Source organism: Leptinotarsa decemlineata, unplaced genomic scaffold, assembly GCF_025532065.1.
Source record: "Leptinotarsa decemlineata unplaced genomic scaffold, Ldec_3_MD MMD2_P_RNA_scaffold_2, whole genome shotgun sequence".
Lineage (NCBI taxonomy): Eukaryota > Metazoa > Arthropoda > Insecta > Coleoptera > Chrysomelidae > Leptinotarsa > Leptinotarsa decemlineata.
This window is the reverse complement of record NW_027412529.1, coordinates 143,040-170,124: the sequence shown is the minus strand read 5'-3', so window position 1 is coordinate 170,124 and position 27,085 is coordinate 143,040. Positions and strand designations below refer to the sequence as shown.

The 27,085-nt window shown below is 34.4% G+C and overlaps 1 protein-coding gene across 2 annotated transcripts; it reads right to left on the bottom strand.

The window, feature by feature from the left end:
• Nucleotides 1–1,246: 1,246 nt before the first annotated feature.
• crc (bZIP transcription factor crc) lies at nt 1,247–25,494 on the bottom strand. Of its 2 annotated transcripts, XM_023157275.2 has the most exons (4): nt 25,334–25,494; nt 20,777–21,097; nt 2,123–2,464; nt 1,247–2,037 (listed from the first exon to the last, which is right to left on the bottom strand). In XM_023157275.2, the coding sequence occupies exons 2-4, from the start codon at nt 20,991–20,993 to the stop codon at nt 1,532–1,534; spliced, it is 1,065 nt and encodes a 354-aa protein (XP_023013043.2). In that variant the 5' UTR covers nt 20,994–21,097; nt 25,334–25,494; the 3' UTR covers nt 1,247–1,531. The 2 variants fall into 2 exon arrangements, with proteins under 2 accessions (XP_023013043.2, XP_023013044.2); XM_023157276.2 differs by lacking the exons at nt 20,777–21,097; nt 25,334–25,494 and adding an exon at nt 16,011–16,402.
• Nucleotides 25,495–27,085: the final 1,591 nt, after the last annotated feature.

Below are 27,085 nucleotides of genomic sequence, written 5' to 3'. Positions count from 1 at the left end.
GAAGAAGAATTTGATTAAATTCCAAACGTCGGCAAGAAAATAACTGTTTTTCTAAGATAATTCGATCCCGTTAATCAACAAACCTTATATACGTCATTTGGCTCATTAGACTAATTAACTAAACATAATGTATGCTTGTACTCCTGCAACAATGGCAATAATACATATACAGTAGAATCTCACTAATCCGGCACATCAATAGACCGATACGTCCAATAATCCGGCACCCTCTACCAGCGTCTTCCTCACTCTTCTACGCATATGCGCTCCGTCGCCATATCGTCGTCTAGTAGTCTAACCTCAAAACTTATCACGTTCACGTGCGTACATATTTACCAGTTGTTTTAAAGTGAGAATAAGGTGTCAGTTGTTTTGAAATGAGAATAAGGTGTCAGTTGTTTTGAAGTGAGAATAACGTGTCAGTTGTTTTGAAATGAGAATAAGGTGTCAGTTGTTTTGAAGTGAGAATAAGGTGTCAGTTGTTTTGAAGTGAGAATAAGCTGTCAGTTGTTTTGAAGTGAGAATAAGGTGTATTTGAAAATTTTAAGTAAACCAAAACACAAGATCTATTTTTTTTTAAATCTGTTATCCAGTAATCCGAACATTCCAATAATCTGACACCCTCTGGTTTTAAATAGTGCCGGATTAGTAAGATATACTATATTTCTTTTAATTCATAAATGAAGTTATTATAAAGGTTATGTAGTTATATGGTCAGAATGAGGACATACTTTCAAAAGCAAACAATTTTACTATTCGATAAAATACAGCTTACTGTTATTAGAAAAAAAGGGTATCTAACCACATGAGTAACATTACTAGAAAATAGATATTTCCAAATAAAATTTTAAAATAATCATCTCTCCCAACTACCTGGTGAATGCTTGACGGAAAACAATTACTTCCCCGACTAATACCACGCCGGATATTGAATTATATCCGACAGACATTTATGCAAGATTCCTCATAGAGATTAGTCTTGCAGATGTTTCATCGTTCATCTAGCAGCAGGACCGTGCTGACCGTACAGACCAGTTTCGAGGTATTACCTCTCATCAGTGCAGGACAGATCCAAAGTGCCTGGGACTCGATTAATTTCAATGTGGCTCAACTGCATGTGTGAAAGCTTCGTCTAAGAGAAAGATTGTTAACTACTAACAGCTCCATTTTGTGAAAAAGAGTAACCAAGAGTAAAAGTAAAAAATTGTACAACCCATAAGAAAAAACTCAAAATGAAACTACTGACTAACCCATGTAAGTGAACCTTTATTAGTAAATCAAACTAAGGACTATGTTAGGAGCGTAACATGAATAGGCGTGTAGTATAAATGTATATGTCAAAATAAAGATGGCAAAGAATATAGCTCCGGAAAGATCTAGCAGTTCCAGAACGATATTCCTGGCCTCACTAAACCTACAAATAAAAAAAATCTTTCCTCTCGTGACGTGAGACTGTTCTACCAGACACTTTTGAAGCGAAACAACATCAGTATAAAACAAAGTGAAAAACAACAATAATAATGAAGGTAAATCAGTTGATGAGCCCCTTGGCCTTGAAGAGGTCGCGCATCAGCCCCTTCAAGTACTTGATCTCACGCTCCAGGTCCGAGACCTTGTCCCCCAACTCAGCCTTGTGGTTCTGGAGCTGTTTTTCCTCCGTGAGGATCTCCTCGACCTGAGCCTTCTTCTTCATACGGTACCGCGTGGCGGCGTTCTTGTTCTGCTCTTTCTTGCGCACGCGCTTCTCTTCTGGTGCCCCCTTCGAGTGGACGCGCGCGCGCTTTCGCGACGGCTTCGGCGCCTCGTCGGCGACGCTGTCCACTGCGTCCGGCACCCACTCGGGGTCGTCCGAGGAGGAGGAGCAGTCGCCAAAGTTGCTGCAGCTGCTACTGCTGCCTCCCGGAGAGCCGGGGCTACTACTCCACTGCATGGTTTCGACGCGGGAGCGCACCAGCTCCTCGACGACGGCGAGTTCGTGGGCGATATCAGGCTGTGGAGTCGCCACCGGCGGGTAGTTCAGTTCAACGATGTCGGTGCCTGCAAATTGAATAATAAAGGTACACTATAAGGACCAGAACTAAAACCACAGTTCAGTGTCCACAATTCATTGAAAATATCTCACCTATGGTGTAGTTCTCGAGGAACTGCTTTTCAGGTACGGAAAATACGACAACTTTGTTGTCAGCTTCGACTACCGAATAATTCAGGAGTGGTTCGAGAGTGGTGAGCAGTGGTGGCGCCTGGCCGGGGGGACTTTGAGGGGGCGTCAGTGTGCCTTGGGGTGGCTTCGTGTTGGTGTGTGCCAGTTCCACGACGTCGTACATGGTTTGGAATTCTTGGAGGAGATACTGAGTTTCGTCGGGGTATTCGGATTTCAGGTTTTGTACGGGAACTGGTACAGCGCGCGGGGGCTCCACTTCATTGAGGATGGTTGGCAGGATTTTCTCATCGAGGAGGAATGATTCTGGACAGAGAAAAATCGAAATGAGAAAGTCAGATTTCCTTAAATAAATGTTCATTGGAAAGAGAAATGAATTAGTAACATTTTTGGCATAAATTGATAGCATTTTATTTTCATGTCGGAAATATTCATCTCATACATAAAAAATATGATCGAAATATTTTATTTGATCATTTAACACTCTTTTTTAACGTTTTTGAATGTTTCTGGGGTAATGCTAGCACAAGTTTCGGTAATTCTGTCTCTATGTTCCCTTATTATGTAACATAAACTTTTGATTTTGATACAGAGTCAAATTAAGCAATCAGCAGGTAATTCCAACTGACCACGTTTACCAATCCACATGCCTGGGTATTTCTGATCCCACCAATTCCTTACAGACTTGAAAAATGTGGCCGTTGGACACCCATCTTCTACATGACTCCATTCAAGTGTTTATGAGGTAAGAAATTTTGAAATTCGGAAGCCGATGTTTATAATGATGAAACACAATTCTCTATATAGCACATGTGGCCATATTCATTCAAAATGGCGGCGTAGGAGCCATTTTCATCGAATTCCATAAGGCGGCACTATGACGTCCATCTACAATTTAATGTAGGCAAAACACAACGACGAATATCGCCCAGTTTTCGAAAAAAAAATCAAAATTTTAAATTTTTTCACTAAACCAGGTATTTTTCCCAAACTTTTTTACTTCATTTATTTCGAAAGTATAAAGAGGAAGTGATATTTTTTGAACCTTGACATCGAAGTGTTTTGTATGAGTTGTGAGTTGATAACTACTTATTCACTTTTTCACTGACACAGAAAAATGAACAGCATAGTATCTTCGACACTTTTTAGTAGTGAAAACGGTAAACTTTGATGTAATATTAAACTTTGATGCAATATTGAACTATGATGTAATATATATAAAAAAAAATATAACTCCTTCAATTCAAGTAATATATCACTTTTATATGACTGAGGATACACCACAAAAACACACTTTTGTCTATTTTCCACTATATTTCTTTATTGTTGACCGGTTTCGGCTCTTACACCATTTTCGAAACTAACTGATTACATTTAAATCTGAGTAATTTATACCTATGGAAAAAACGTGGATTAGTGGAAAATTTCAATTGAAGAATTTTCATTAGATAACTAGACAATATTAGCCGTTTGTTCCTTCCTATCTACATCTAGTTGTTTGACAAATTTTTTAAAAGATGACGTCATAGTGTCCTACATGAAATTTGCAGAAAATGGCTCTCACGTCGCCTTTTTTAATGGAAATGGCCAAATGTGTTAAATCGTTGAAAAGAGAACTCTATGTCCGATCAACTGGTCGAAAAAAATACAGGGTTCTATTTAGAATTCTTGACTTGGGTTGTTTTCCGGTTATTTTGTATAGATTTTCAAGTGCTTTATCGTCAAAAATATCAGATTCGATGAAGTATATCTGTATTCGAAATGTCAAGTGTTTTACCTCATAATCAATTGGATGATGGCGTGTACAATAAATTTCGTTATCACCTGATATATAAACATGTTAACATTGTTTCATTGAAAATCAATTATATGTATATCAGATTCAAAAGTAATAAAACTATAGTTAAAATTATGATAATCGAGAGTGTTTGAAGCTGATATGTATGTATGTACTGATTACAATATTTGTTATGTAAAACGAGACAAGTCAGAGTTTTGTTGTGTTATGAATCATACGTTAAAAGGTAAGACTTCGTTAGTCCTTAGCTCGCATAAGTTTCTCAACTTCTGAGAGTTGTTGTTCGTATGGGGGCGACAGCTGATTAACGGAAAAACAGATTTTAAACAAATATTTTAAAAAGAATAATAAGATTAGTCTGGTACAGCAGGACAATAAATACGAACAGACAAGAGATAACAAGCTTGAGTATAATTGGTAATATTCGTCCAGCTTTATAATGAAACCTTTGTGCTTTACAGATGATTTGGAGATTCTAGACAGAATGTGACGTACCACCAAATAGGTATAATTCCAAATATTTAATGCAAATGAAAGTTCATGCTCAACTTCAATGCAACACTTGAAAATATACAATTTTAATTGAATTTTATGCTGGATCATTTGGCAAGATTTTATAATTGTAGCAAAATAATTCAAGTTCATTTTAGTCTTTTCAATTGAAATTATTTGTTTCCTGAATAGAATTTTCTTTCGGAATACAACATTTGTTGAAAGAAAATAATATTTTTATTTGAAACAAGTTTTCAATTTTCTTGATTTTTCGAAAGACAAAAGAACAAAATAAAATCACAAATGTATAAGAGATAACAAAATTATTCATTTATAGTTGATGAAAAAATCTCCTGAAGAATTAAATAAAAAAGTTGAAACCTAGCTGTTAAATTTTCATCATCTTAAATCATCAAGCATTTAAAAAGTTTCAATGTGCGATATAAGTGAAATATTTTGGTTTTCAGAGTCTAGAAAAATCTAATCAACGCCAATTTCATTCAAATTGTTGTTCAAGAGTACATAACCATGTGTACGAGTATTTCTATTGATTTGTTTTTCTCACTGATTAATTAATAGTTGTGTATATTGAGAAATGGAAAATGTTTCATATTAATAAAGAATAATAGTTTCTGTCGACAGAGCGTACACAAACTTGAGAGAAAGATAAATATAGTTTTAAAAAATACGTTTTTAAAGAACATCGAACTGAAAAGTTAAAAATATATATTTTTTTAAATACGCTTAAAACAATAACGAACGAAAAATACTATTATTATTTTTGTATATCAAGCGCCCATCGCTTTTTTTCACAATAATACTAGTATTTTTCGATCGTTGTTGTTTGAAGCTTATTTTAAAAAAAATATATTTTTAACTTTTTAGTTCGTTGTTCTTTAAAAGCGTTTTTTTTAGTTTTCTCAAACTATATTTATTTATTTTGATTTTCTTTTGAACAACCTATCAAGAAATATAAAAAAGTTACGTACAGCGCCATCTTCCCGCGAATAGATCAAGAAAGTTACGTACAGCGCCATCTGCCCGCGAATAGATCAAGAAATATCAAGAAAGTTACGTACAGCGCAACCTGCCCGCGAATAGATCAAGCAATAATGCCGATAATTCTGTCAATACAGATCACGAGCTTGAAAGTTACAAACAAACATACATACATACAAACAAACATACATACATACAAACAAACAAACAAACAGGTGAAGTTAATATAAAGCGTGTAATAAAAATAATAAAAACCAAGTTACTTCACGACGTTTCGATTGTTAGTATCCACAATCGTTTATACTTAAACTCTAGTGAAATAGTCATCAGTTAGGTAGGTCACTCGATTCAAATTGTTATTATTTCGATTGATTCATTTCAAACTAATGATCGGATCACGACCCCATTAACCTGCAAAAATTAGAGATAATCCGGTGAATCGACCGATAGACGCCCTTTGTACGATCATTTTTTCGTAAATGCGAGATACGTAATAAAAAAAAAGATCTAATCGCAATGGCCCAATTTCGATCGTTTTGTTTATTTAAATCGCTTAGAAACAAGTGAAAGTGATATGCGGGCGTCCTTGTCGGAGTTTCATACAAAATATGCGATTAAACCATGATCAGGAAGCCGATCTACTCGTTAATCATTCACGTAAAGGCGACTCCGTTTTGAACGGCTGTTCTTGTTCTGTGTAGATTTTTTAATTACTCTGGAGAGGGAAGTGAAATGTCTCGTCGATTACACGCCTATTACACGTGATGAATGACATTCATATACCTGCTATAAATTTCATTGAAAATTTGTTATGTTCAACGTGAAAAGTAGAAAAACAGAATTTATGAATTTTTAACCTAAACAGTATTGTGACGCCTGAAGACGCTATCGTATATAGCGAAACACCTGTCGAGGTTTTGTAAATTTTCAAATGGAAAGCTCACATTATGGTGTTTTTTGGAATACGTTGTATACTATTGTCTTTTATAATTCATTTCCATTTATAGTGAAAATAGTTTGTTTTCTTCACAAATAAGCGTTCTCAAATTTTCTCATTCTTTTTTAAAACTAACCGGTTCCCATATTTCGATACTTGTATGTCTACGTCAACTTGATGTGTGACATTTCGGTAGTTCTAGAAGAAACTCTGCGAAGATATATATCTAGAAGGTAAGACAGAACACGCAGTTCATGCATGATGAATCACGTGCTATTTTTCCTTTTATCGCTCGCAAATATATCGATAACACTGAACAATGGCAGTTAAGGTTTCCAGACTTGAATCCTTTGGATTTTTTGTTATGGTGCTATCTCTAATTACGTGTTTCTTTCTACGAAATCGGAGGTGGGTGAGAACGACCCAAGAAAAATACTTATTGATAGTGCAGTTATGGTAAAAGCACTGATTATTTTGTGAAATAGTGACGAGAAAAGATTCTATTCATTAATTTGAGAAACAAAATTTTTCTGCAATTTTGAACCGAACTTTCTGAAAATAAAATATATATCAACAGCGATCATTTTTGGATTCTCCAACTCCGTACAAAAGCATTTATCAGTATTCAAGTGGAAATAACCGACAGATGAAAAAGGTAAAAGTTGCAAGAGAACCAATTTTATACTTCAAAGAATATTTAACGCAGAGGTTAATAGAGGTTAAATAGATTGTCTATGGTGGATAAAAGAACCGCACGAAGGATTATCTGGGATACATAGAGTGACCGAAAAGTTTTTCATAAATAACTATATGCGACAATTAACTTTGATCAATTTCTGCTTCGATTAAGGAGAATAATAACAAAAAAACAATAGTACTCACATCGTTAGTAACATCTGTCAAATTATATTTTTTTGAATTCAAAAATTGGGTTAGTTTGTGATAAAAAATAATTACGAGGAACAGTTTTGATGCAATTTTCAATTCATATGCAAAAGTTCAGCTGCCGAATTGCAGGAATGTGAGGTAACTTCATGAAACACCTACTTTTGAAAAACTAGAGCAAATTCAAATCCAAGATAGAGTTAACATTGACATGCCTTACGCACGTGATATTGAAAATCCCAAGAATTGGCCAGGGTCGTATTTAGAACCAACATCTTGTTGATCGCAAATACTATATCATACTTAGGAAGACTTTTTTATAATAACGAGTGAAATGCACAAGTTTTGCAGTTAAACGGGAAAAATGCAGATAATATGTGTAATATAAAAAGATTTTCATTGGATTTTTCACAGCGCACTCAAGCATTATATGAAAAGAGACGTAATTATTTCTTTATTGATAATTTTTATTTTATGTAAAATCAAAAGGAATATTAATCAAAAGTATTCAACTGGATGAATTTGTCTCTTCATCAGTAGTGTCATCCTCACCAATCTGAATTATCAGTGGCTCGATTTGTGCCTCTATTATGTTATCAAGCTTCCACATCTTTGTCTCGACTTCCGATATCACATGCCGAACACACTTCTCCCATTTCTCCGCTGTGACTCTTTTCAAAGCCTCATCAAAAAATACTTTGAGATCTGCAAATTTGAACGTGGTGTTATGCTGAGCTACAAAATTCTTCACATCCGCCCATAATAACTCGATGGGATTGAGCTCGCAGTGGTATGGAGGCAGGCGAAGGACAATTTTGTTTTGGCCTGCTGCCATCTCATCGGCTATATATTTTTGGTATTCAAGCTTGCGCTCCTTGACAATTTTTAGTAGCTGTACTCTCAGCATTGAGTCTTTAAAGCTAATATTTTTTGATCGCAGCCAATTTTGGATTTCAACCTTCTTTGAAGACGTTGTCGGAATCTTGTCTAACCGTCGTCCATTACAATCACAGCATTATCCTCCAAATGGGGTAGAACTTTAAAAAACCACTATTCAAAAGATTCACCGTTCATTTCTTCATGATAATCTCCAGTTTTCTTCGACTCGAAACGCCACAACCCTTCAGCAACAAACCGATTCTCATTGCCTATGTGACAAATAATAAGCCGTTTTCCTTTACCTGAAAATATGAAGAGGTAAATAAAACAAATACGAGGGTTACTTTTTATATATTGAGATTGAGGCAGGTCTTAATATAAATATAAGTTTACCTGATGGATTTGTTAATACGGTGAATAGTCCATCTAGAAAGGCCCTCCTAGATGAGGTCACAGTTTCATCGACCCATACTTTAGGGGCAGTATGACCAGCATTAACCCAGCTTTCATCCATATAATAAATTGTTCTCTGTTGTTTCCTATAATATTTAATTTTGGTCAAATACCCTCTCCTCCATAACACAATTTCCTCTCTATCCAATAATAAACTATTGCGCCCTCGTTTTTTCCATACAAAATTCAAATGTTTCAATGCTTTATGGAATGTTGACCGCTTAAAACTTGGCAATAAAACATCTTCGTTTATTTCTGTGAGTACTTTGTCTATCGTGGGTATTTCATTTCTGAAAAAGTACTCATGCACTTTCCTCCTGATTGCATGTTTATCAGCATCATCTATTGATTTTATAATGGTTTGACGATTCTGATTTGTATTCAGTTTGGAAAATGTATGATTTTGTTTATATTCCCGTAAAACATTGTAAATCGAAGCGCAACACACTCCAATTTTAACGGAAACTTTCGATACGACTTCGTCGACAGTCGATGTCTCAATTTCTTCCATCTCTTTCTTGAACACATTTAAAATCACTTCTTCCATCTCAACACTCAAATGTCTTTTTTTGGATCGTTTCCTGGCTGGACTCAGAGGATAGCTCACAGTGTCATCAGCAGTGTCTGTACTGGATGGACATTTTGGAAAACAATTTCAAACAATATACTATAACGCACGCCACACAAACGACTGATTACAACCCTGTGCTGGTACCGAACTCGTACCAAGAAGGCAAATTCACCAATGAACGCTGCCCTTTCCATCTGACACTGGGCGATCACGTGAACATCACGCTTCGGTTTTGTTTTGTTTTACTCTATCTTGGATTTGCATAGACTTAAGTTCATCTTTAATGGGAAATTTGTTCAAAGGTAAAAAATGAGTGTGTACCGGTTTCAATGAAATATGATACATAGAGTTCTTCATGAATGAAAATAGTATAGATGAATATAACATGAAGACATTTATAGAATTTCCCGAAACTTGATACAGCTATATGATAGCTTCCTAAAGCGATACCATACTGATCTAATTTTACTTAAAGTGTGCTTTATATAATAACAATGTGAATAACATTATATTTCACCTTGGTAAACTGTTTTCTGTTAAAATATGTTCTTCCGTTAACCACCTGTAGCCCCCATACGAACAACAACCCTCGGAAGTATTAATTTGTGCGAGATAAAGATTGATGAGGTCTTATTTTGTAACGTGCAATGCCTAGCACGGTATTCATTGGTAATTTACTTGAGTCTGGGTAAAAACTAATAAAAAATTCAAACATTATAACATGTTCTTTTATTCTTTGAGAAAAGGTTCTTCCTATTTGACCAATACAAACATTTGGGCAACTTATATACTCCCGATCTATCCATTTAGACCTGTGGATACGTTTGTAACGGCTCCACCCGTAAATATTTCAAAAAATCTTATACAATTGATTAAACATTACATTAAACATTAAAAACATTACTCTTCCTGACAAAGCAGAATTTATATCGATTGATGTCTGAAACGTATTTTCCAGTATTCCGCCAATCGAAATAATTGAGCTGGTTGGGCGTCTCTTAAGCAGAAACCATGTTAATCTAGCAGTAAAACAGGAATTTCTAAACCTGTCTCAAAATTCATTTGCAATTTAATGAAAAGTTTTATTCATGCGGCGAAGGGTTGAAATTTTCATGGACAACCTAACACCTGGGCAAAATTTTCACTTAAAGCTCGAACTACGTTTCTATGAAACGGCGCTGCTGCGAATTCTAGATAAATTCCTACCTAGTGAACCTGCGTTATTGTTATACAATTAAATAGCTTCATTAATAATTCAGCAGAAACGGGGGGGATAAGAAAATAATAAACAAGGAAATTAAAATGTTTCCAGCAGCAAATACGGTGGTCCATTATCACGTGTAAAGTGCGTGAAATACTTTTTACAAGAGATCTACTCTAATCAAAGAGGTGTGTTCTGCGACATATCGGAATCAGTGAAAGGAAAATTATTCCTGGGTGTAGCTTGTGTCCGTTCAGTAGGCCAAAAAATAGTTATCCACTAAATTAATCGATCAATTATCATTTCAAAAACAACGACAGAAAAGCAATTCCTTCGCGTTTCTGAAAAATAATAGACTGAAACTACCATGTTACATTTATACCGAATTACGAATAAATATCTGAAACGTGTTTACGATCAATTCAATTAATTCTTGTTAATCGGAAGATAATATCAATGTGTTTATTTCTGAGGAATTGTAAATTTCCCCCAAGCCATAATTAATGAAACAACAACAGATTATTCTCCTGCGCACAGAAGCAACTTGTCGCCGAAGACTGAAATTAATGATACAACAAAAATAGTTGATAACATTTTCCCGAAGAATTAAAAAACTAATAGGAGGAGACAAATTCTACATTCGCGAATCATCTTTCGGCAGAGGAGCATGAGTTCAATCACGACGATGAAATATTACATTTGAAATGCTTGAAAATTAATAGATTCAATAATTTGGAAAATTTACTGGATCAAGTATCGGCAAATTCCATCACAATACCTGAAGTTTATTATCTGAAAATAATCATTAGCAAATTGTTTCTTAAAAAAGATACTATGCATGATAAATATTATGTCACAAACTACGGCATTATGAAAAGTTATAGTTCAATCTATTACAAATTTGACAATAACTTTTCCTACTCCCCTTTGAAGAGAAACGCCCATGTACTAGTCCACGACATAAACGAAAAGATCATGTAAACAATTTGATCCAAATACAAGTAAAATGATACTTGGATGTGTCAACTTATAGTGGTTATCAGAGAACATCGATCAATCATTTTAAACCCAACGGATCAATAGACACTGAACCTTCAGTCTACGAACACTAAATTGCAATATTCGAAAAATCGAACTCCCAAATTTAGCTTATTGATTAGTATTTTTCGCTGAATGACTAACTATCGAAACATCGAACAACTACCAACATTCATTGATTTAGCATCGTTCGCACGTTCAGTTTTAGAGAGTGATAATATGTAAGTTTGTCAATGACTGAGAATATAAAACACCCTGACAATCGTGAAATATTGTTTATCGAAAATGTTCTCTACGACTGACTTGAGATATGAAGCAATCAATAAACGTCGGTTCGCAAAAAAACTAGTAAAAATAAATCGATAACAAAGAAAATGAGGTCGTGTTATCGTAGAGTTGAAAGATTTGTTTACTGACAATCGGGGTCGTAGTTGAGGACAAAAGAGCATGGAATGAATCGCCAGGATTGATGTTGAAAAATTTGACCACACTTTCAACACTCGATACATCAAATCGATTACTTGGGCTGTCAGCAGAATGGCAGACGTCTCTTGGACTCATGAGAACAAAAGTTCATTCTTAATTGAATGAAAAATATAATTCTTGCTTGAATGCATTTTGATTGATTAATTGATTTTTTCAGTTCAAACTAGAGGTTATCGTTATCGACGAAGCGTTTATTGTTCGAGAGGTCACTTTGAATATATATTTTGAAACGGTGCTTCCAGCAAAAACCCCTAATAAATTCGTATATTCGTAAAAAAGGTGTTCTTGGAGATATCTATTTGGAAAAACGATTTTTACTTTCCATTTGACTTTGAAAATATATGGGCGAAGCATTGTTTCAGTATAAAGTTTATAAAAATAATAGACGACTTCGAAGTATTGTTGAACAAAACTATATTTGAATATATGAGCACGTCATAATCAATTTCATTATAAGAAAGTACAATTCTGGTGTTCATAGATGGATCGATACGACTATTATAATATATTAGTGATTCAAAGCAAAATTTGGAAAGGCTTCATCAAAATCCATAAAACAACAATACATGAAATACTATACAATAAAACCAGATGGGAAACAGAAAAGATAAAATTTATTTCGGTGAAAAATAAAAACCATCGAGTTTGTGGAGAGTTCCAACAATCATTTCATAAACGTTGGCCCTAATCTGTCAGCTGCCCTTCCCAGTCTAGAAGAATATAAAATAAAATCGAAAGTATCTTTTATGTGTTTGACACCAACTGATTGTGGAGATGAAATTACAAATTATCTACTGGTTTTGAGATTATTATCGTGAAAATTGTAAAATTATTGAAATCAGAACCAGCACCATTATTTTTTTTTTATATCATCGATTACATTGGTCAGTAGCCTCGTGTCCTGGGTAGGCAATGTTGATAACTCTCCGAGTCACCTAAGGAGCATCATGGCTTAATTGCAGTCCGTTAGCCATGTACCTACCTAACGTTGCAGAATCGTCCCAGTTTCAACTATATAAATTATCTCAAGAAAAACATCTGGACGAGCACCATTATTGAGTTAGTTGATAAGTTAAACGTGTTGAACAGGCCTAATAATACCTGATAAATGAAAAGTTGCCACCATTGAACGTATCTTCAAGCCAGGAAAAAAACATGATGAATTACAGACCAATTTCATTTCGATTTTCCCAATACCATCTAAAATATTTGAAAAGCAATTCTAGATTACAGAAATATCTGGTAAAATTTAATCACTGAGTGTATCATATTTCACTGTATCAAAATGATTATGTTGAACAATCTTCATCAAACTTCATACTGACTTATATGTCACACTCTCCTTCATTTTTGAAAAATCTTCGTTCATGTTGATTTTGAAAAAGTTCAATATGATTCAGTTGAAGATGAAAATTTAAAGTTGAATGAACTTATACTTCCTTCGATTCTTTGGAAGATTCCATTTTTTTTTTTTTTATTATAATTCATTTGAAATTAGTTACTTCCTTCCTTTATTTCTTTTGAATATTCTCATATTTTATTGTATAAAGATTCTCGATTTTCATTGGAATATACGAGTATTTCGAGGAGTAAATGTCGAAAAATAAAAAAATCACCACAAATTATTTTACATTTCTAATGACGTACTATATCGATAAGTATATGGATCGAAATGCTTTCAAACAATGAATTGAAAGTTTATTCTGCGTTTGTCATGTAGTTCGAACTCGAAGTCTAATCCAATGAATGATTGATTATTAAATTCCACAAATTAACTCCTCTCTCGTCTGATACTCTTGGAGAGAGGACGCAGTAAATTATTTCATGGTAATTCAGGTCAGATGAACTGCTTCATTATTGAAACAACCTTGTTGTGGAATTGTCTATTTTGCTGCCATTTCTTATGGGGACCATTAGCTTTGAGCAAACGGAATAGATATCGGTTAATGATTTAAGGAAACTGTCGGTAATAATATAAACTGAAAATAATATGTTCAGAATCATGGATTGTTTTCGATAACCACCAGAAAAAAGAAAAGATGTCTAGAAAATCTATTTAGATGTTTTATATCAAATCATACAACAATGAATGTTGTATGACCGACTCAGTTATGTACGCCTATGTAACAGCTAATTGAGAGTGATTTATTTCTCAGTAGCTTAAGAGAAATACTGAATAAAAATCAGTCCGCGGTGGCTCAATTTTATTTTCTCTGAAGTTACCCACAATTTTAATCAGTAGCCTCAATTTATTCAAGAATGTTCAAGTAAGCATATTCAAATGCATTATGAAGAAAATATTGTAATTGTCATTTACGAACGCAAAAAAACAATCTTGGGCGGAGACTGTCATTACATACGCTTCGATAAAAAAATATATTATAATTTTATTATTTACCCAGCCCGGCCAATATAAAAAACGTATAATGTGTGCTATTCATGAGGTACACATTTAAAACATTCAAAAGTTGAACGTGTTAGCAGGTGTTTTTCAAATATTCCTTTCTGATTCTTTCTTCTGCCTTGAAACTCAACAGGTGATACATACTTGGATGCCAAAATGCCTTCGCTCTAATTTTGATATTATAAACAACAATTCTGTATATACCTATAGAAGAGAAAATTATGGCTCAACAACTATCTTCTAAACGAGAGGTTTCATTTTCAAAAGTGAAGCATTAATGGATCCCCGGAACATTTTTTATTATTCTGTAAAAAAAATTGTGAATATCTTTTATCCGGTTTTCGTTAAATTTGAAAATATAATTTTCAGTTCATTTAGCAATAATTACATATGAATTATTGAGTCCAAGGCCACAGTTTAGCCAACGTTATTGATAAAAAATGTACGCCACTGGCGTATTTACTTTTTTGTTGGGTAAAACACATAAAAATAAATTGTTTAATCATTCGATTTGTTTTCAAAGCTCGCTTTGTTTTTCAATAAAAATTAAAAAAACTACTTTATTGCATATGCGTCGATCACTTATGTTCCCATTGCTATGTAAATGAGGCATAAGGTGAAAATTGTATTTGAAATAACCACTCGCCGCATTGAAGGGAATCGAAATTAAAAAAAAAATAAAAATCTCTAGGCCCAAAAAAAAATAAAAATCTCTAGGCTCAAAAAAAAATAAAAATCTCTAGGCCCAAAAAAAAAGATATCGATATTGGTACAACGACTACCTCAATTTGAAAAGATGTAGAATACGGACAAATTTGTAAGATTACGGAAAAATTTCGATAAAAACTGAAAAACTTGTAAGAAAATGGAAAAATTTGTAAAATTGACCCCTTGAACGTCAATTTTCAGGTCGAACTTCAATTTTTTTTCTATTTTTTTCACGAACAAGACTATGTATTTTCAAAAATTTGGCTTTTATCAACTCAAGTAAAATGGTAGACGTAAAATATAAGAGGCTGAAATTTGACAGAAAAGATTCTCTTCCTACACACTATCATAGAAAAAAATCGGAGTAGTTATGCATCAGTAACTTGAGAAAAAATTGATATTTGCATCCTAAATTATTGTTTTAAGGAAAACCATGTACCTGTAATGTTAATTTTTTTCAGAGGTTAGTTGTAGATAACAAATTACAAAAAAATAGTACTACACATTTTTTGTTTAAACTTTTACAAAATTCCACAGTCTTTATTTATTTTTTTTTCAATTCGCTCAACCCTGATTCATAGTTTTTTAATGTTTTCGACTTGCGATCACACATTTTTTGTCATTCCCTCAACTTTTGGGAGAAATATAACATATGAGAAAAAATTTACAAGAATTTTTTTGGTTTTGTCATATTCTACAGCTATAAAGAATGCCGTTGGATCGATATCGATATCTTTCAGGATAGAAAGATATTCCTCTTTATTTTTTCAATTTTAATTTCCTTCAGTGCGTCGCTGCTAATACAAAAAAGGATTTTTTGTAGAAAAGAAACACCCATTAACTCGGAAACAATCCATTCCCGTTTATGAAGTATAATATAATTGCGGAATCTTGTCAAGCAATTCATTTAGCGAAACCTGTTAGACTTGCATTTTTCTCGCTAAAATGACATATTCGCCAGCGCGAAGTCCCGCCACTGGCGTGACCACATCAGAACCTACCATAACAAACGGCCATCGCGCTGGGTCACGGAGAAGAAATCAAACAACACGGAAAAGTCAACAAATAGTCCCTTGGGAAAAAAAATAGGTGGCAGTGCGGGGGGCGGCTTGTGCGAAGGGCGGCCGGGATACAGCGCGCGGTTCAACGTCTCTTGACCAGTTTCTGCGAATTGAACACAATTTCCCTGTTCCACGTGTAATGGTAGGTGCACTTCATACTATACGGGGCGCAGCGAGGGATCATGAGAACGGACAACCATGGGTGGCTCTGCTTGGAAGGTGACGATCGTCTTCTGTTTTGGCACACGAAACAATATGGAAACGACACGAGGTCGGGCGACCGGAGAGCGGATTCGTAGACACTGCACAACGTCGCGATCGCGGCACTTTACTGACGGTCCGCGGTCGCAAGAGTGGACTGGCTGTCCCTCGAACTGCCCCCTCCAGTCCCCCTTTCGAGTCAACGTGAACGCATAACAAGCGAGTTTGTAAATATTGTTCGATAGGTCGTTCCGTTCCTTTCTCGACAAACAAATCACTGATAATAGTAATGTGTGTGCGGTTTCGATCGCTGCCGCAATTAAATTAAAAAGAGAGATTGGAGGACACCACAAGAAGAAATACTGACACGACTTGTATTGACTCGTATCATATATAACCAGACACAACGCTTCACCTACTCAGCTAATATCAACATGAAAACAAATCTACCTTTCATGAAAGGAAAAAAATTATCAGTCAGTTTCAACCGCCTGCAAGAATACCCTCTTCATCAGCGGCGGTTCGTCTGAGAAGGCAAGGAAGGCTTAGCCTCCCCATAAAATTTGAGGCTATTCATCGCAATAAATTAAAAGATATTGACAAATAATTATGATTTTTTTTTCTAAAAATGCTTGGTTATCATTACTTTACCATTAATTTTTAATATAAATACATAATATGACCGAAAAAACACTATCACTCACTACGTAGTATGTACCACACTGTATCCTGCATCAACAAAAGTCAAACGCACCTCCCATGAACGAATAACGAATAAACCATCAACCCGAAATAATAAATGCCATACGTTGCAAGGGAGCCAAGCCTCCGAATGCTTTAAAATACACAGGCTCCACGAGACCGATCCAACCAGCGACATACGTCCCGATTGGTAATTTCAGTTGCAGAAATTATAGCGTTAGAGGAGGCTAGCCTCCAGTTAGTCTCCGTTGGTGTACGACTGCGTTTGGTTTTTATTTAATTATTCGGATGGGATGCCGTGACGGACCGGGACTGAAAAATATTTCGGTAAATCGTTTTAGTGTTTCTTGATAATATTTGTTATTTGTGTATAAAACAGGCAGTATTTTATTATAGCAGTGCTTTTTGGTAATATTTTTAATGTGTTTTCAAAGTGTTTTCTTTCAATTTCAAGGTGTTTTCAGGTTTTCATTTTTCAGTAAGTTTTTATTCCATTTATTATGGATAAGTTGGACGAAATTAAAAAATCTGACGATAATTTTAAGTCTTTATCTTATGATAATAAATTTTACATTATTAAAACTCTGGGAAGGCCTCAACCAAATTTGATTTCAATTAAAACGTCAGATAATCGACAAAATCGAGGATTTAAATTAGTTGGTACGATAAATGCGATTGGTTAACCGGCTCCATTAAACGACGAGAAAAACTTTTTTGTTGGTCCTGTGTTTTATTTTCCGTTATTATATTATGTGTTTGCCACACTTTGCAATCACATAAAAACTGATTTTCAGTGGATGCATCAACACCAAATTCTTCTCATTTTCCTCCTTAAAGAAATGTTACATTCAGAATGGCCAACCAAATATGAAAGACTTTGAGATCTAGCTAGATATGTTTGACGGTTCATTCTTCTTTTCGATTTAATGAAGAACCATAAGGAATACTTTTTCATCGAGCAATTACATGTGGAACTTTTTTTTTTGACGCTGAACTATCAACGTGTCCTTAGTGTGGATGAATGCATTATTCTTTTCCGATTCAATATTTTAAGGTTCTCTATTTTTTGGCAATTTCACGTCGAATTTGTTTTGTGTTTATTTAGTTTGGCCTCATTCTTCTATTGATAATATTTTTATATTTTGGGTGGGGTCACGTCAGAGGGTCAGCGAATGTTCAGTAGATTTCCATCAATTTATTACGTCCAAGAGAGAAAGGCATAATCGATATAACACGCTACGGTTTGAATATGTCAAATAAATAATAATATTCATTCATTCATTTATTTATTCAAGTACTAATTGTATACGAGGTCTGTTTAAAAAATATTATGGTCTTTAATTTTTCCAAAATATATTTATTTATTCACCAATTTCTATTTTGTCCCCTTCAAAATGAGGCAAACGCCATGAATTGTTTTTCCACATCATCAGACGTTTTCTTCGTCTTGCTTCTCGCAAGCTGAACGTAAGCTCCAGGATATGATCATGTGGCAAGAACTATGCCATGGTAACCGAAGTACAGTTGGCAAAATCGAACTTGACGTGCTTTTTTGATCTTGACTGTCCTGGCCTCTTCCTTTGGACTTTGGTTTCGATGTCATAACCATACACCCATTATTCGTCAATCATTCAACAATTCATCAGCAATACTCATGCGACGGTTTATTGGTAAAAAATCACCAATTTTGGAACTAACTTCGCTGTCACACTCTTCATGCTCAAAATTTCCAAAAAAAGTGAATGGCATGAGCCAATCATTCACATCTTCGCGACCCTCTGTGAAAAACTTGTGCAAGTTTTTCACAGAGGGTACAATCATCGTATGCCACTGTCAATATTTCAAGTATTTTTTGAGCACTTAATTTCATATTTTACTCAAAACTTGATGCAAATTATTTTAACCATTTTTACAATAGGCCTTGTACAGTGTCATCCCCAAAGTATATACTATATGAAAAACTTATTCTTTAAGAGGTTTTCGACAAAAAATTATTCTTGATAAAAGTTTATGCATTCCCCAAAACTAAACATGCACCAACAAAATACAGTAAAACACACGTAATATACGAGGAGCTTTCAAATATTTGATTTTCAAGTCAAGAAAATGGCCTTATAAGCCGAAACCAGTCGTAACGAATAAATACACACAGTAGAAACTAGACAGTATTTTCTTTATTCTATATTCAACATGAATTTCTACAAAATGAATAAGTCATCAATCGAACGAGACAAAACATCAAAATAAAATAGGTATTTTGGAACAAACTCATTGATTTTCTGCAGATTTTCTTGCCCAAAATAATCTCCAGAAAATCAACGAGTTTGTTTCAAAATACCTATTTAATTTTGATGTTTTGTGATTTGATATTATTGAATATTAAGTTCTTATTACAATACTGTATAATTTTGAGTATTTTCGGTGTTAACAAAAAATAAAAATAACTTTGCATCAAAAACTTTAAAAATTATTTCACTCTTCAAAAAAATTGACCGTGGTTAACACCATAGTTATATAATTCGTAATATTACAGGCTTTTAAAATGAACGGTCGAATACAGGATGCTGTTTATTTATCGTTTTAGCAAATTTATTATTCATAGTCCCCATTTAAAAAAAAATGGGTAAAAAAATAAAACTTCACTCAGATATCCCTGACTTCAAATCTAGATACATTTTTCAATGCTGAACAACTTTTCTAAATAACATTTCCCAAAATTTTTCAAAATAAGAGTACTTTACTCTTGTCTTAAAATATTTGAAGGTTCCTCGTATATTACGTGTGTTTTACTGTATTTTGTTAGTACATGTTCAGTTTTAGGGGATGCACAAACTTTTACCAAGAATAATTTTTTGTTGAAAACCCCTAAATAAATAGGTTCCCCATATGGTGCATACTTTGGGATGACACTGTATATTGTCTAGTTTCATCTGCTCCTAGAAAGTGATTCTCTAGAATGTGGGGTTCTCTCTAAGTTTCGCCTTTGTGTAGTAATTGATACAATTTCATTTTTATTTCTATCTTACTTTAATGATTTGGCAAATGTGACAATAGAGAAATGGGGAATGTTCCTCAATTTGGGTTATTACAGCAAATGCAAGTTTGAACAAAATAAAGTTGAGTTTAATTCATGAGTTTTTCAAAATTACTTCGAAAAGTATTCAAATTGATGTTTCAAATGTTGGGTTTTAATTCTTAAAGGGATTTGTTTCTAATTCAATTGAAGCAAAATATAAATTATAGTTCAATACCACCTCCTTGAGCCACATAAACAACAGTTGTTTTGTTATTTATTTATATAGAGGAAGATAGGTTAGGTGCACTAAATGTCATATGTCACAGAATGTCTCGGAACTCAGAACATAAGTAAACAGAACAGCACGCCTCTGAAATATGTCATCTTTGTTCGTCTCATACAGGTAACAGATTCATTGTCCTTTATTAGCTATAACCGATGTTGCCAAATGGTGAAATAGAAACGAATCCCTTTAAATGTTGAATGTATTATTTCATTCCTCTTTTTAAATGATCTAAATAATTTTTTAAAGAAAAAGGTTGAAATGATAAGTTTAAAAAAATGCGTTGCTTTAGAGCTCTTTTATGAAAACTACTTGATTTTCGTCAGGAGGAACATTCCCCATTCTTCAAAATTCTATAAGACAATAACTATGTGGGAATTTTGGTAATAAACCAAGCCATCATTTCAGTAATTTATAATGATAGCTTATATGAGTTATTAACCACCACATCAAGATAATGAAATCTTATTTTATATTAACCATTCCATATGTCTTATCACTCACCTTCCTTGATGAGATCATCCAAATCCATCAGGTTTTCGAGGTTTTCCAGGATATGAGAGGCAACCTCCGCCTTGCTTTCGCAGGCTGCGAGATCGGCGTCAAATTTGATGTCATACTGGTCCAAAGATGTCTGGTAGAGGGACACGTCGACCAGAGACGCCTCATCGAAGTCGAAGGGCGACCTGGGCTCCTCCTTCCAAAGCAGCACGGAACTCATCTCGAAGTCGGGTGTTGCTCAAAAGGATTGGAAATTCGGAAAGATTTATTGAAGATGCTTGTTGCGATGCCGAAACGGCGGATGGGAAAAGCGCCATGATGGCTCTGGAAAGAAAGTATGAATTATGTTGGTGTGCTTCATGTCCAAAACAAGCCACTTCAGCTTCGTTTGAAATATACATAATTTTGTGAATCTTTCTGAACATGTTTTTAAATTAATAAACTATGCCACAGTCAAAACTGTCGACACTTGACAACTTTGACATTTTCATATTTCAAATATCTTTTCATCATCTATCAAAGAAATTTGGAAAAGAGGTTAATTTCCGAATATAGGGGGAACATTAAGCACTTATAAATTTCTCGGCCCGTTTTTTACTGGCAAAACTACTATGATTGAATATAACTGGCTGATACTTAATGAAAATCCATATTAAAAGCTTCTTCAAGCATAAGTTTATGCTTGAAGAAGCATAAACACGTGTCGCGGTTTTTGTAAAAACCTTTATAGTGAAAATCATACAATTAACTGTATTAATTAGTTTCAAAACTACTATACACAAAGTTAGACAATAACTTATTTGGGTGAATTAGTATTTTTATTTCATCAGACTGTGAAAGGTGAAAATTCCCAAGAGTGGTCAATAAAAAGTGTATTTCTATTCTCACAAGGCTCCTTCTCCTGAAATAAATTCGTGTTATGACATTTCTTCACTATATTTATATCTATACTGCAGAGATGGGAAATTCTTTTGGACTACACTGTACTAGGGTTGAGAATTTTCTGCAAATCTAGCTTCTTAGTTACCTCCATATATTGTTTTAAAACAATTCAACGAAAAACAAATTATCGTTTAGTTATTTTTTACGATACAAGATACAATTGTTTTATCCCAGAGTTTTGCAACGCCACCTTGCGGCAAAGATCAGCCCGAAATCCGAGTTTTTCATCGGACTGTACTCCTATAACCAATCATAGTCAACAGCATGATTTTAATTCAGGATTAAGATATGATATGTTACTGTATTCAAACATAATGATAATAATAAACTATAGGTATGAAATTTGGGAGAGTCCGAGAGTCCATCTCAAAAGAGGACGATGCGGGGGCTACAAAGAGGATGTGCAGCTCGTATATGGAAGTATCCTGCACCATCTGGATGTCGGAAAGACGCGTACTTACTTCGGGGTGGAACAACGCCACTTAAAGAGGTAACAGTAATGAAGAACTTTCTCCGAGGCAAGTATTAGAAGAAACTCATCGAAACTGTCGGGAAAGAACTGCTGCTGAAACGAATATGCTTGCCGTTTCAATCTTACTCTACTCGTTTGGAGTAGGGAAGTGTATCCCGGAGGAGCAACACTATTGAAGACCTTCGCTTATCAAAGCGCCTGATCTTCGCTTTCCTGAGGTCGAGTGGGCTGAAGTCGTAACCTGACAGGTTCATGTCTGCCAGGATGGCAGTATAGAATTTTGGGTAGATTGATATAGTGAAAACTGTTTCCTTGTCACCCATACAGATTTCGAGAGAAAAATTGTTGCAACAATCAGACTCACTTTTTAAAACACCTTGTAGAATTTGAACCAGAAGATGTGCGTTCATGAAAATTTCACAACTGTTATAGAATCTTGGGTAGATCAATATAGTGAAAACCATTTTCTTGTCACCCATACAGATTTCGAGAGAAAAATTGTTGCAACAATCAGACTCACTTTTTAAAACACCTTGTAGAATTGGAACCAGAAGATGTGCGTTCATGAAAATTACACAACTGTTATAGAATCTTGGGTAGATCAATATATTGAAAACCGTTTCCTTGTCACCCATACAGATTTCAAGAGAAAAATTGTTGCAACAATCAGACTCACTTTTTAAAACACCTTGTAGAATTGGAACCAGAAGATGTGCGTTCATAAAAATTACACAACTGTTATAGAATCTTGGGTAGATCAATATATTGAAAACCGTTTCCTTGTCACCCATACAGATTTCGAGAGAAAAATTGTTGTAACAATCAGACTAACTTTTTTTAAAACACCTTGTAGAATTGGAACCAGAAGATATGCGTTCATGAAAATTACAAAACTGTTATAGAATTTCAGGTAGATTGATATAGTGAAAACTGTTTCCTTGTCACCCATACAGATTTCAAGAGAAAAATTGTTGCAACAATCAGACTCACTTTTTAAAACACCTTGTAGAATTGTAACCAGAAGATGTGCGTTCATGAAAATTACACAACTGTTATAGAATTTTGGGTAGATTGATATAGTGAAAACCGTTTCCTTGTCACCCATACAGATTTCGAGAGAAAAATTGTTGTAACAATCAGACTAACTTTTTAAAACACCTTGTAGAATTGGAACCAGAAGATGTGCGTTCATGAGAAGTACATAACTGTTATAGAATTTCGGGTAGATTGATATAGTGAAAACCGTTTCCTTGTCACCAATACAGATTTCGAGAGAAAAATTGTTGCAACAATCAGACTCACTTTTTAAAACACCTTGTAGAATTGGAACCAGAAGATGTGCGTTCATGAAAATTACACAACTGTCATAGAATTTCGGGTAGATTTATCTAGTGAAAACCGTTTTCTTGTCACCCATGCAGATTTACAGACTCAAAATATGAGTCTGATGCAACAATTTATCTCTCGAAATCTGATTATTGCAACAATTTTTTTCTCAAAATCTGTATGGGTGACAAGAAAACGGTTTACATTGTATCGATCTATCCAAGATTCTATAACATTTATATAATCTTCATGAACGCACATCTTCTGGTTTCAATTCTACAAGGTGTTTTCAAAAGTGAGTCTGAATGTTGCAACAATTTTTCTCTCGAAATCTGTATGGGTGACAAGACATCACTTTATTGATCTTCCCTAGACTCTATAACAGTTGTGTAATTTTCATGAATGCACATTTTCTGGTTCCAATTCTACAAGGTGTTTCAAAAAGTGAGTCTGATTGTTGCAAGTCTAATATTTACAATTGTATTATTCCCTAAATCTGTATTGTTTATGAGAAAACGATTATCGACGCGTAAATCTAGTCAAGATTCTATAAAAATGTTAAACACCAAATAGTCTCAATAATTTCACGTTCAACCTATAGTGAATAGGTATTTCCAGCCACAGATATTAGTACGGGTGCTAATAATTTCGTATCCCAACCACAGATTTTTATTTTCCTCTACGTCAGTATGTGTGGCCAGAAATCTGTGGATAACTTCACGCCAATCTCCGTTTTAGGTTACATTGAAAATTTTGAAAACGTCTATGAATTTCCACTAATTCCAAGTGATGTAATAAGGTAATGAGTGTAATAAGGTGCAAATCTATTATCTTTATATCTTATAATATGTACTTCATCAACGATTTCGTATTGGTTTAGATTCTAGACCCATACGAGTTCGTTCTAGAATATCAAATACATTCAAGGGGTTCAATAGTCCATAAATTTATCTATTAGTTGATAAGCAAGTAACTAGACGAATTTGGTACATTGAAATTAGATGTTATATAAACGATTTTATATGTATACTTTTAATTCAACATATACCTTTCACTTCAATTCTTTTGTGGTAACAGTTGATTTTTTGAAACTGCAAACAAGAATTTTTACTGTTACTTGTTATACTCTATTCAAATTAAATTTTATTACATCACAAAGATACTTATACGAGAGAACAACCCTGTATAACTGACTGTATCTTTCACCTCTCAATCAAGTATTGCCTCTTGCCTGCCGATTTCAGAATGAGGTTACCTGCAACCTTCTTTGGATTGACTCAAACATCAAATATGTTGTTTTTTCGTTTCTTCTACCACGCTAGATATCACTATCGCAGTGCAATGTTGCCAAATGATCGAAAAATTACTCTTTAGCAAGAAATTCAAACTCCAAATGATCTCAAACTTACTACATATATATGCAGATTTAAAAGATAAATACATTGTTAAATAGTCTGTGAGTACATAATAAGATTTCAAAGTTCTAGTGTCTCCTTCAAAAAAAAGCAACGGACTCTAGAATTCCCATTAGATTCGTTTTTCTATAATTCAACACCCAAAAATTAAGAACTACTTGAAAATGGTAGTCCCGTTTCAATCTACAATATTTACTCAGAATATACTACATACGATACGAGGAAACATATGTTTATTTGGCATGTGTTTCTCCAAAATATATTTATTGCTCAATGAATAACTGGCAACACTGTCACAATTTCTCATGACTCCTGTTATACGACATGGCTTCTTTCCCGTTACTTACTAGCCACTTTAAACATGTAAACATTTGTGGAATAGTAAAAACAGAATGAAATACTTACTTCATTTTAACTAGTTGTGACGGCACACTCGCGTGTGCGAAACTTAAGGCGGCTAGAACCCCATGACTCCTGGATAGCGCACGGATTAGAAAAACAATATGCACTTTACTTGACCATGAGAGAAATTGTGGAATAATGGCCGATTTTGCCCGCGTTTCTTCTTTTTCTGCGATCTGCGCGTGCGCTCTTTCCTAGAAATTCATCGATTGCATTACAGGGTGTATAAACAACCAAATTTTATGAAATGTGATTTTATTATTATAGATCATTGTTAATTTTGTCGATCGGATCTGTTACAGGATTGGCCTTTGAAACTACTGGTTTTTCAAGATAAATGTATATTTTTTTTCAACTTTTAATGATGAAACCATCACATATCTCTTGCTAATGAAATAATATACTTGTGATATACTGTTTGGAACCTTTGGTGTAGTAATGAAAATTACCGGAGTTTTTTCCCAACACCAAATCGTTATTTTTACACCTCGACACGTGTTTCGATCACCAAGTGATCATCTTCAAGAGGAAGATAAAACTCTTCCTCTTGAAGATGATCACTTGGTGATCGAAACACGTGTCAAGGTGTAAAAATAACGATTTGGTGTTGGGAAAAAACTCCGGTAATATTAATGAAATAATATACACTATATTCAAATTTTTGTATTTCGGTTTTAGAATCACCGTCTATTTTTTGATTTACTTGATTTGATTTACACTTCCACTGCTAACTTTTATCAGGAAGTACGACCGGCAAAAGAATTTCGGCTTGATTAAATTCGGCAAATGTTAAAAACTACAATAGAGTGTCTCATTTCAAAAAAGGTGATCCAGCAAAGACATTGATCTTTCGACCTATATCAATTTTGTGCAATTTTTCAAAGCTGTTCGAAATAATATCGCACGAGTTCATATATATGGCTCAATTAAAAACGTCATTTCGACTGATCAGCATGGCTTTGTCAAAGAGAAATGATGGGTTACCAACCTTTCCTGCATTTCACAATTTATTTCTGACGAAATTGATAAAACATTCTTGGGTAGATATAGATTTAATTTGATATGCAGAAAGCATTTGATCACAGTGATTTGCAAATACTTATCAGTAAAATAGTTATGGTTTCTTGTCTAGTTTGCTTCAGATTAATATGTCTTGAAGGTTATCAGTCGAATTTTCACTCATCCACCTCTGGAGTGTCACTAGAATTTGTGTTTGGGGGGCTGGATTGATTTGAATATTATAATATGGAGTATTACGGGTCACGACTACTAAATTCAAAGGTAAATTTGGGATTAACTTTTGTTGTAACCATTTACCATCATTTTCAGAATTAATTTCTGAATGATAATCCCCTGATGTTGTGCCTGATTTAAATATAATTAGAAGATTAGGTATAGAGCCCATGCCCCCTCCTGCATGGACAATGAGTTTTGGTCCCTTCACAATATATTTAAGCAACCCTTTCATTGATTCATCCGTTCAGTTCATGGAAGATGTATGTCCACTATGAAGGTATGTTTAATCAAGAAACACAATTGGTCGCTGTTGGCTACGAAAATAATATTTTCACGTATAGTCAGTGGGCATACTTGAAGACTGGCTATAAATCAAATCATCTAAGAGAACAATTCGTTCAGGCCAGTCTCAACACCCTACACAGTAGGTTAATGGACTGACACCTATCAGAAAACAACTACTCCCCTGGCTATTACCACGAAGGGCGTTGGATTATATCCGACAGGTGTCAGTGCTGT

Bases quoted from the DNA above. Each gene is read 5' to 3' on its own strand.
- crc (XM_023157275.2), bottom strand. From the start codon at position 20,993: ATGAGTTCCGTGCTGCTTTGGAAGGAGGAGCCCAGGTCGCCCTTCGAC. The intron at 2,465-20,776 runs GTGAGTGATAAG...TTCTCTGTCCAG, and splicing joins GGATGATCTCATCAAGGAAG to AATCATTCCTCCTCGATGAG. The intron at 2,038-2,122 runs GTGAGATATTTT...TTCAATTTGCAG, and splicing joins CCTCGAGAACTACACCATAG to GCACCGACATCGTTGAACTG.